The sequence below is a fragment of the Erithacus rubecula genome (genome assembly GCF_903797595.1).
Source record: "Erithacus rubecula genome assembly, chromosome: 3".
Classification (NCBI taxonomy): Eukaryota; Metazoa; Chordata; class Aves; order Passeriformes; family Muscicapidae; genus Erithacus; species Erithacus rubecula.
This window is the reverse complement of record NC_136689.1, coordinates 20,473,111-20,485,404: the sequence shown is the minus strand read 5'-3', so window position 1 is coordinate 20,485,404 and position 12,294 is coordinate 20,473,111. Positions and strand designations below refer to the sequence as shown.

Below are 12,294 nucleotides of genomic sequence, written 5' to 3'. Positions count from 1 at the left end.
AAAAAAGGATCAGTTTAGGTATTTAACAATAAAGGTACCATTGGTACACATGGAGTTGCTTGAAGTTGTACTTTACATGTACAATATAAAATATTTGAATTCTCTCTGGGTACACTGATATGCTACCAATATCTGCTTTTTAACCTCAGTTATATTGCCTTGTATTTGCTTGCAATTATTAGAGCAGATAATACCTTTCTGCACCATACATGTAGTAGTTAACCACCTTGCTAATATCAACTGTGCCAACACTGGCAGCTAAAGAAAATTTTAACTGAAGCTGACAAACATAAATTCAACTCACTTTCCCCTTAAAAGCTGAAAAATCTTTTTAGAAAAGTTATTTTAAAAACATAAACCAAAGTGTTTCTAAATTGAGCTATTAAAGCCTCACTTTTGAACATTCTGAATAAATCTAATAGGAATGGGAATTTTTTTCCTGCAAAGGAAGTACAGAGGAATAATGGTAACAGGCCTCTAAATCTGCAGGGATTTTTTGCCCTCTCTTTTTAAATCTGTTTGTTTTGTTATCTTCCTAGTGGTAAGTCCTGTTCTGAGGCATACCTACAGCATGCTTGTGCTCAGGTTTCCTTAGACTGCAGTACAATAATGCATCTGAAACAGCAGTCTCAAATGTACTGGAAAATTTTAAGCAATTCTGCACAGAAATTTCAAGCCAGACTGTTTGGTTTTATTTTTGGAGTTTTTTTTTTTGTTTGTTTGTTTGTTTTTTTACTGAATAGCAATGGACTATTTCCATATTTCTCCTTCTTTCTAGGATTCATTTGTTGGAAAATCACCATAAAATAAATGTAATAATGATGGTAAAGGTTAATTTGGGTGATCAGCCTCTGGTATCCTCAATCACAAAAGGAGCTAAACTTTGTGCCTGGAGCTCAAGCAGCCCATCATTTACTATTAATAATAAACACTTTTGTTATCTAAATTAGTGAAACAAAATACCTGATGTTTAAGCATTGCAAATTTCACCTGTAAGTGTGCCTTAAACACCTGCCAACTGAGTAACTGTGAATTAACATGTTTACACACTTTGGAGCAACACTGTTCCAACCTAAAGCTTACCTTATTTCTAGATCAGGATAACAGAGACATAAATTACTAATGTCATTAGATAAATTCTGAAATCTCATCAGTATATCATGAAATCATACATAAATGCTGACACACTGTAATTTATTTTATATATTTATTTAAAGTCTATAATATGTCTTATACATTAAAAAAGCAGAAAATGTAAAAAAAAAAATCCTAAGAAAGATCTTATTATCCTAATAGTAAGTAAGAAGTTAATGTTCAGATATTAAGTAGACCATGGCTAGGGACATCAGGAGGAATCCCCTCTCATTTCAAAACATACAGAGATCAGCGTGACTAAGATTACTTTCAACAATTTTTGTTTTCCTTTAATAGAAAGCAAGGAAAACCTACACAGAACTTCACAAAAATTAGAAAAACAAAAACCAACTCTTTGTTTAATTTCAGTTTAGGGCAAGCATCTCTTCACAGCACAAGATGGCCCTGTCGTGCAACAGGGCTGAGATAAAAATGGGGTTTTTGCCCCAGTTTGATTGATAACCTCAGGCCTTTGATGTACCTGTGCACTGTAGCAGTCTGAGAGAAAGTTAGGGACTGTTGAGCAAATTAATCATGCATAGGTCCCTGAAAACAGACCAAATGCATGTAAGGATGCTAAGGGAGCTTGCTGATGTTAGTGCAACTGACATCTATTGAGTTTAAAATAGCAATTGGTGGAAGTTTCCTATACATGGATAAAAGGAAATGTCACACCCATTTTCAAGAATGCTAGGGGGAGGACTCAGGGGTCAATATTGTTTAATGACCTGGACTTGACAAAGAGTACTTTCTCTACAAGTGCACAGATGATACCTAGAAGAAGAATTTCTAAAATTGTTGATATGATGAACCACAGAGCAGTTATTCAAAGCTACTTTGACAAGCTGGAAACAGAAACTTAATCAAGTTCGACAAAAGCAAATGCAAAGTCCTCCATCTGGGATAGAAAACCCCATGCAAAGGCAGAGGCCAGCTTGGACTGGCTAAAAAGCAGCTTGCAGAAAAGTACTTGGAGGTTCAGGTGGGCAGAGGGCTGGACAAGAGCCAGCAGATTGCAAAGGACAGCTGCATACTAGTAGTACCAGTATGACTGGCCAGGAAGCCCTCCCCTTTATCTGGCACCCCTGAGGTCACAGTCTGGGGTTCTCCATTACAAGGAGAACATTGACAGAGTGCTGTGAGCTCTCTGGAGGGCACCAAGAAAAATGGGGGACTGAAGCACATCACACACAACCAGAAGATGATGAGAGACCTTGGTTTGTTTGGCCTTAAGAAGAGAAGATTGAGGGAGTAGGGAAATCTTATTACTGCCAAATGGAAGGGTGTAAAGAAAGCTGAGCTGAATCTTTTCAGGATAGGAACACAGTGATAGGACAAGAAACAAAGGAGACAAGTTGCAAAACAGAAAAATCCATTTAGATATAAGGAATTACTATTTTTTTTAACCACAAAATGTAGTCAAACACTGGAATAAGTTACCCACAAAGATCGTGGTGTCTCCATCCTTGGAGACCTAACAACCTGATCTAGGCCTGAGCAACCTGATCTAGCTGGACCTGCTCTAAGCAGCAGGTTGGTCAAAAAGCTTCCAGATGTCCCTTCCAATCTATTATTCTGTAACTAGGTTGTGTAGGCCACTAGTGACTACAACAATGACTGATAAGATTGCAGATACGACAAGTCTTCTTTGTGTCAGAGTGGACAGCCTACAACACTGCAACTTGTAATAGAGAGAGATGGCAGTCTTGGGAGATGGGCAGTGAAGTGTACTCAAGGTAACTGCAAGCATACAATGCTAACAATTATTTACTGCTATGATTACACTCACACCAGTGGTCAAAACATCTACTATCACTACTGTTATATAAAAGGAAGGCAGAAGCCAAGGAGACTCACTGTTCTGCTTCACTCATCTTCAGGCTGATAAACCTGTTTATAAACTCACATGACCACAAAATCCTTCTTCAAAACCATTTTCAATGTATTCGGGAGCCCCACTGAGTTCTACCTGATGATCTTACATATATTCTCTTAGAGGTAAGGTGCATAATTCTCCTCTAAAATATACTCCTTTCAACCATGAGCAAGCAAATAGTAAAAGCCCGTTTTCTATAATATATTTCATATAGCACAAGAATACAAAATCTAAATATTACTTGAGTAGCAGACAAAATAAATATACTTTTCCATACTAATCCAGATCAGCAGTCTGCTTTCAAAAAATCTAAAACAGAATGGTTGTCTAAGACAGGCCTGCAACACAGCAGAGAATGCAAAATAGCCCCTCCCAGCAATGTTGCTGCATTTGTGACTAGAGAAAAGTGAAAGACTTAAAAGAAGAGTAAAGTGGTTTAGCTGCCTAGAGTTTGAAAGAAAGACTTATATAAGAACTTTTTCTTTATGCCAATAAAATAGAAAATTTTGTAACACTGCTAACAAACTGACTAAACTTGTGTCAGCAAAACAATCATGAGCCGTGCCACTCTAAGTACACAACTTAGGACAAGTATAGGCTTCCACATTTGTACAACACATCACATCAGAGAAATGGTGAGCAAGGCTACAAGGTGCAGGACTAAAATCTTGCACACAAAAGCAGAAACAGCATGAAGCAGCTTCTGTTTAATGCAATTAGTGGCAACACATGGAACAATAAGCTTGGTCAGCAGAAAATCAAGAAACTCATGGGATACTATAGCAATGAATTATGCCTTTATGTAAACACAAAAATTTACCTCATGCCTGTTGTAAGAGAGTGAAAATACTTGTGAATCATTTGCAGTCTTCCTGTATTACTAATTCATGATGTGTTTTACAGAAAGGCAGTATCGAAACATGTGGGAAAGAAGTATTTAAAATCTCTCTACTATTATGAAGTGTCCCCTGTGGCCAAATGTGTGCATTCAAAACAATCAGGGTAACACCAAGAAAATCTAGAGGGGCAACACAAAAATCTATCACTATGCTAATGAACCAGAACACAATCTTTTTCCCCTAAAATTAGATGGTAGCCCCAATGTACTTGACAAATCTTACAGGACCAAGATTACATCGTATGAAGTTGGTACAATGGTGTAAAATTCTCCAAATTTTCCAAAAAAATCAGATAAAGCAAATATAATTACCTCAATATGCTCAACGATCCACAAACTTTGTTAGTTTTACAAACTTTAGTTCTTGGACTCAGTTTTCTCTTGGGATAAAAGCTGTATGCTAAAAAGCCACTACATCATGTTATTCACTGCTCATTCAGAACATGATATACAAAAGCACACAGACAATGCTATTTTATCATAAAGTCCACAAGGACTGTATATTCCCTCAAGCAATTTTCCATTCTTAATTATAGTGGAGGCATTTCTGACAGCAAAAATTTTCTTCAGCCTGTATCTCCATTTTTGAGATTACTGAATTTTGTATACCAATACATGCTGCTCGCTTGCCCTAAAGAGACTCTGGTTAGCACAGCAGGCTCACCTTCCCTCCTGCTGCTGCTGCTGAGAGAGCTTCATGCTGCACAAGTGACCAAAACTGCATTAAGCCTAATTAGATGGTGGCTAAAAACTAAAGGCAATTCATCAAATACAAAATCTATTTGAAATCATTATCATTGCAGATTATGATTCTGTGCAATAAACCTGTCACTAGCCTGAGTTCTAACAAGACAAAACATCTCCTCTGCCTTTCTCACAGAACCACCACAGTGGTGACCACAGCTCTGAAAATACCAGGTCTTGGCTTGCTTCCCTCTGTTCAGGACAGGAACCATTTGCTTAATTTTCACATGCTAAGGCAGAACTACCAACTCACTTTTACAACAAGCGACACACAAATTAAAAATAAATTAGAAAGCAAGCACAAATTAAAACAGAACCAGCCTCTTACTTTTGAAGGTTGTTGAATTTTAATCTCCTGGGAGTCAGATGCAGAATCTGATTTGGTGCCTCCAGAATTTGGCTTCTCCTTTTTTCTCTTCTGCTTCTTTTTCTTCTTCTTCGCTCCCAAATCTCCTCCAGGACTTCTGCCAGAGATTCAAAGAATGTGCAATGAGAAAAATCAATACCACTGAGCCTCAAATCTAAAATAAGTTAAATATGGAAAACCCAGCATTTTGACATGAAAAATCTAACAGCAGTTTGAATGTAAAGAAAAGGCAGCAGAAAGAAAGGCAGGAAGAGAGGAACTGAGAGCACTGATAAAAAACTTCCTGCAAGTGCTGTCTCATTTGTCTTATACTCTGACACCAGCACAATCATGCATTTTGACATACTCATGTCAAATTGTGACACTACATAGAAACCAGTGCTCTTCTCCAATCTATTACCCAGCACCAACACAAAATTACCAAATTCAACTGCTTGGAGGAACACAAGAAAGTATGGGAACTGAGGAAAGTAACACCCTTGGAAACCCAGTAACTATTAGTGCCCCAATACTTTTTCTCCTTCATGCTCAACCACCAGACGCATCCTTGAGAAGAATCCAGATGAAACATTCTGTTTTCAGGAAACTTTGTTCCTAACTTAAACTGCAATGAAAGTCTTGCTGAAATCCCAGCAAGAGACAACACAAAACCAACCAAGTATTTGTGCTTTAAAACAATAAGTACAATGAGGTTAACTTTAATTAAAAAGCCCCAGCAACAAAGTAAAAATTGCACTCAAGGAGTCTGATATATTTTGATTATTGATAACCTAAATTATTCTTAGAGGAGATTTTTATTTAACAAATAATCAAGATATAGAATCAAGATTAGATCAGAATTTGCAAAGTGTGGGATGTGTCGGCAACTCTCAGACAGAACGAAAATACGAAGGCAATGAGTCAGTTAACATTAAATTGTCTTCAAGGGGCTAATCTCTCAGCAAAATTTTACAAACATAATGGAACTTAAGACAGATATCAGAGATTGGGGGGCTTGGGTGTTTTTTTACTGGGAAAAAAAAGTCAATGCAACAAACAATTGCTTCTTTTAATCCTGGAGGGGGAACAACCCCAGGTATCACACTGACCAAAAGAAAAATCAGAAGAACATAATTAAAGTTATTACAATCAGCACATTTTCAAGGGACATATTATTTTCTGTAAAATGCTCACTTTCAAGATTATGATGACCAGTTTTAGCATCTATACCTTGTCTGAGCTGATATTGTCAAGAAAACACCCTCCCTCCAGTTGGGAGGCCCAAAGCCTGCAATTAATCAAACAGTGCAACTAAGGAAAGAATGATTTTTGCAAGATCATTACTGTATTTTAGAATAGTCTATAGTGAAAGATCAATCTCAAAAAGTCCTTAACATTCAAGGTTACACTGGGTTATGCTCCCAGAAAGAGAGAGCTGTAAATGCCACAGCCTCTGGACCAAATTGCTACTCAGTGGATGACAGTAAAGCAGACCAAACACACTGGAGAGATAAGAGAGTTTGAAGCATTTACTAGAAGGCTGCAGAAACAGAAGATGGACTTGTGTAAGTGACACCTATTCTTTCATTGCAGAATAAGCATACTCCTAGATTACCTACACAATCCATAATGAATCACAATTTCATTGAACCACTGCACTTAAGTTGGAAAACACCTTTAAGAACATTGAGCCCGGCATTAACCCCAGTCCACTACAATAATGTATCCCTCAGTGCCACATCTGCACAGGTTTTTAATACCCCCTAGGATGGTGACTCAAACACTTCCCTGGGGAGCCTTTACCAATACTCAATAACCTCTTTGGTGAAGAGATTTTTTTATCACATCCAATCTGAATCTCCCCTGGTGCAAGGTGAGGCCATTTTCTCTTGTCCAGTCATTTGTTACCTGGGAGAAGAGGCTGACCCTCACTCAGCTAAAACCTCCTTTCAGGTAGTTGTAGAGAGCAGGAAGATCCTCCCTGAGCCTCCTTTTCTCCAGATTAAACAACCCCGGTTCCCTCAGCCGCTCCTCACAGGACTTACTCTTCAGCCCCAGGATTCCAGGTGTGGCTTCACCAGTCCAAGTATAAGGGTGCAATCACTGTCCTGATTCTTCTGGCCACACTGTCTGATACAAGCCAGGATGCCATTGGCTTCCTTGGCCACCTGGGCACAGTGTTGACTCGTTTAAAAAAACAAAATTTAAATCTATCTGAAGGCCAGGGTACCAAGCTGACATTTTGTACAGAATTTAAATGCAGAACAGACCCCAAAGCCTGGCAAGTTGTTATAAATATGAAACAGTAAAATCTCACATGTCTACAAGACCTAGGACCTCACCACCTCTATCTGGCAAAACTGAGATAAAAATACTAGGGAAAGTGATTTCACCTTTGCTGAGATTCATTTAAGGAAGTATTTTTTTACTTTCTGCAATTGCCCACAAACTTGTCTTTCCCTGTAACACTTCACATATAGCAAACAAATGATGCTGCTGTGTCCCTGAGCTGGCTCCCAAGGGCTTGTGTGCTGCACATCAGGCTATTTGGAGTTTGAGCAAACACTGTCTTGAACAGACACCCTCACAGGCACTGAGCCCCAAGCTGCACCAGTGCAGCTCACTTGTCTTCTTGTCTTTCAGGAGGATCCGGCGTCACATACACCACAGGGGAATTTTGCTCACTAGGATTACCTCGGGGTCAATGTTTTATTTATTTTGGTGAAATAATGAACGATTCAACTAAAAAAAAAAGTTTGGCAGCTACGGAGAAAAATCAGCTTTGTCAAGCTTTACCAATGTTATCCTCAGTTAAACCACACTTTTACCAGGACAATCATAGTTTGTTCTTTGACTTATTCAAGATCTTTTTCATACAGAAACACATATTCTTCAGCTGGGAAAGCAGGAAGACAAAAGTAAATTGCTGTAAAATATATGTGGTGTTTAAACTACACTACTCAGGGGTTTGTTTTTTGGTTTTTTTGTTTTTTTTGTTTTTTTTGGGGGGGGAGGGGGTTGGAGTTGTTTGTTTTGTTTTGGTTTTTTTGTTTGTTTTTTGGTGTTTTTTTTAATCTTCCAAAATCCCAGTCATTGGTTTATGACCTTCAGGTTTAAACCTTTCCCACTGTCTGTTGCGAAATAAATACTGGTATCTCTGTCTGACAGGTTACCCAGGGATGATTCTGAGCAGTTATTTATGCACAGTCTCCTGCTTGGGTCAGTTTATTTTTTACTGTTACAGTCCACACAATGTAAAAAGAGGATTTAAATAGAGTTCTACTCATCCTGCTATTTAGGCACGCCAGCAACACAGATATTTGGCAGCAGGCAGCACACAGAACCTTCTACTCAGTAAATAGGTTTGTCTAACACAAGTTGCAACCAGAGATACCAAGCAAATCAGGGCAGAAGTGAAATCAAAACATCTCAGCATTTTTTGTCTCCTTCTCATGCTTTAGTTTGAAAAGAACTGAAAGGCTCTAAAACTGGGAGTGAAAATGGCTGAGAAAGGAGAAACTTCGTTACTCAACTTGTAGTAATTACACTGGACTTGACAGAATGAAGGATATGCAAAGGTAACAAGATCAAAACCAAAGGCTCCTACTAAAAGCTTTTCTCTGACATTTCTGTGTACTAAGATCTGAATTCTCTGTCTGGTCACATATACCTATATGATGACACATTGAAGCACATCTCACACTTAGAAGCGTGGGAGGAAAAAAGTTCCCCATTTTTATGAAAGTTGACCTTTAAGCGTAAAATCTCTTTTTCAAACTACCCTGCACTTGTAAAGTGACACAACTCTGAGAGCAGGTCCCACATGGGAAGCAGAAAAAACCATACAGAACTTAGGGTGCTGCCATGTCAAGTTGGCAGGTCAGGAAACATGACCTTTTCACTCATCAGATCAACACATTTGCCCCAGACCAGCCTGCCACACAGACCACAACAGATAACACAAAGAAATACATTCAATGTTAGACGATTTTGTTAGGAAGATTTTGACTGTGTCAGTCTAGTGGAGACACACTTATACCAGGAGAATTTAACAGAAGGTAAGTCTATACACTGAGGTTCAGCTATACCTAAGTACAGGCACAGTCTAAGATATTTTTAACTGCATGCTCAATGACAATTTTTTTAAGTCTGATGAATAAGAAAAAGGTGAGGTCAGAATAAAAGTGACGTGCAAATCAAAATTCAGTTGAGACAGAAGGGTCAAAAGACCATATTCTGCCCCAAATTACTTAACCTTGCCCCAGAAACAGGTTGTGGATAGGACTCCAAGAGAGCCACTTAGGTCTATGGTTTCATGATTTTGTCTGCAAGTCACAAATGCAAGCCCATGATCCCACCCACATACCTTTCCACTTATGTACACACATCTGGTGTTTTGCATAGATGTGGGAAAAAAATACTCTTCCTTCTCCCTGCATGTGGTGCTGTTTTGGTTGGATTGGGTTTTTTTAAACTGTAAAATGGGAATACTTACTGCATTTGGGGAGAAGTGTGGCAAAGGTGGAGAAATTTACTTTATGAAGCTCAGAGAAAATCCATGAAAAGCTGAGATGGAAAAATCAGGAGCATGACAATTACCCTGTTCAGGTGGTCAGACTGTTTTGGTTCCCTTGGTTTGAGATTATCTTCCTTACTGACTAATTGCCACTATTATTTTAATTTCCTTTTTGAACACTAAATTCTGCTTTAGCAGAAACAACCTTTTGTAATATCAACATCTGTTTTAAATTACATGGAACGGTAATTTTAAGTTAGCAATTTCTCAAATTTAAAAACCAAACATGTACTTCAGATGTTTATTTTTAAACTGCAAAGGCCTGTGTGGGGTTCTTGCCTTCACAGTACTTCTCTCTCTGTAAGTAAGTGATGTTGCAAAGCTGCATTTCTGAAGATGTTACACAGATCACAAAAATCAGGTCCCATGTATATGGGAAAGACTTCAAAAAATTTTAAAGCAGTATTATTTATACTAGGGCTGTCTTTGGTTCATAAAGAAAATGCAGGTTTAGGTGCAGAGGGCTTTCTCACTCCTGTGAGAAACTACCACCACTCCAAGACAATACAGAAAAGTCTTGACCAGAAGGGTCTATGCCCTTCAAATTCCACTTACTAACAAACTGCCACCACACACAATCTCTCTGCATGAAGACTTCATCTGTATACCTTTCAGTACTTGAGAATTGAATGTTTTTAGCACAAAAAGCTAGCAGCAATACCTTAAATCCTAACCCAAGAATATTCCTCAGATCTGCATGTTTCCTCTGCCTCATCCTTCAAGACTGTAATTTGTACTTCGAGATGTAAAACTCACCTGCTAAAAACAAGCACTGCTTCCACTACCTTAAAATATTTGCTTCTTTTTAAAATCTAAAAGTACTACTCATTACAAAGCTGGCCTTTTTTGACATTAATTATAGGGGTATACTACTAAAACATTCAAAGCAAATAATTTGTGAGGGATGGGGGAATTGTTTAAAGGTCATACCTTTTTCTCATGTGTTTACTTACTGTTTTGTACCCAAGGCCTTTCTGGAAATGAGTATAAGGAGCAATTTAGAATGTGAGAGACCTTATAAGGATAAGTTTAGCAGGGCAGATCCAGGTGCAACAAACACATTTTTTTCTACATACCACTAACAAAGATATTTGGTAAACCACACTTTATTACAATACAGAACAAATACAGCATAATGCTTCTAGCAGGAGCAAACTACAGAACAGGAAAACAGCAATGAGTCACACAACATACATAATCCTGCATCTACAAAACAGGAGCAGAATCAGAGGACAAAGACATTTGCACAGTTGAGAGCTATAAAATGGTTATTTTCTGCTGCACTCATACAGTGCTCAAGCACAAAAAAACCCTTCAAATTAAAAAAAAACCCAAACCAAACAATAAAAGCCATATATATCTAAAAGTCTTGTTTTCCTGTGTTTTCCTGTGTTTTTCTGTGTTTCCTAATATTCTAAGGACCTATTTTCAAATGTCAAGAAACACCTTGAAATTAACTGAATTTACATGGCAATCCAGTAGAAACTGACACACAATATTCTGTCTCTTTCTAAAAAAGTGCAGGCTAAAACAGATTAAATACTGATCAACTGCAATAGAGACCATGCAGAATTTAGCAAGTCACTTGACACAGTCATAGTCTCAAGTAGTTGGGATGCTCATAAATGCTTAAGTATATAAAACCTAATCTAAAAGCTTGAAGCAAACTTTAAAGTTATCTCAAGAATTAATATACAATGACTAGGAGAAAACATGTAATAATTAATTAGGCTCCTATTACTATGGGTTAATCTCTCAGATCAAGGGTAGATCTTGCATGCTCTGCTGTGAGATTTTTTTCCTTTCATTTGCTGGAATCCGTTTGAGTATTTCAGCCTGCAGACAAAGAGTAGCAAACAAGATTTTTCAAAGATTACAGGAAAACAAAGTAATTCAAGAGTTAATGCAAGTAATTCAAGACTTCATGCAACAGATAATAATACTTAAGAGGCTTTTTCTAGTGGAATGATTTACCACGAATTTAACTAAACTTCATATTACTCAAAAACATTCACTCTCTTATTCACAGAAACACAAAGCAGCTTTTAAAAAATACTCATTAAAATATATCTGGGATATTCAACAAAAACAAGTTTTGGGTGGAAGACCATACAGGCTACAGCTGGAGTCCCTTAGAGAGCAGTGAGGCCCGTGCTGGAGTAGAGCAGCAAGCTGTGATTCAGAACACCCCGAAGTGCAATTCTTTGTTCCCTGGCTGCTCCCTCCACACTGCGCTCGCTGTCAGTGCAGCCCAAGCACAGCCACACGCGGAGCTACGCTGCACAGGGCAGCTCCAGCCCGGGCACACGCACAGACTGACGGCAGAGGAAACTCAGGTGGGAATACAGCCCGAATGCATTCTCAACAGGCATTACCTAGCTATCGAACAATCCCCACTAGCATGCTAGGTCGGTTCCTATGAAGGACAATAAGTAACAACTCTCTGCTCTTAGGACTTTCACTTATTTGGGAATCACCAAATGTGACACGTTTACTGAAACAAATGTAACAAAAGCCACAGGATAATGCAACACTATTTTGTCCCTTTTAATATCCCAGATTTATACTACTGTAATTATTTCTGATGCAATTATTTTAGCGTGCATGCCATTAACTCAGTGACAAAACAGAGAGCATCAAAGTTTTCCCCTTCCTGCTTCTACACAAGTCAGCCCTCCAAAGTCTCTTAGATTTCTCTTGCCACAATTTAAAATTGTTGT

General features: G+C 38.2%; 1 protein-coding gene across 1 annotated transcript in view; it reads right to left on the bottom strand.

The window, feature by feature from the left end:
* Positions 1 to 12,294, bottom strand: part of NMT2 (N-myristoyltransferase 2) — a 33,041-nt gene that overhangs the window by 19,223 nt on the left and 1,524 nt on the right. Inside the window, exon 2 of the mRNA XM_079301710.1 lies at positions 4,981 to 5,116. Coding sequence (XP_079157836.1) covers positions 4,981 to 5,116 — 136 coding nt within the window. The remainder of the gene's footprint in view (positions 1 to 4,980; positions 5,117 to 12,294) is intronic.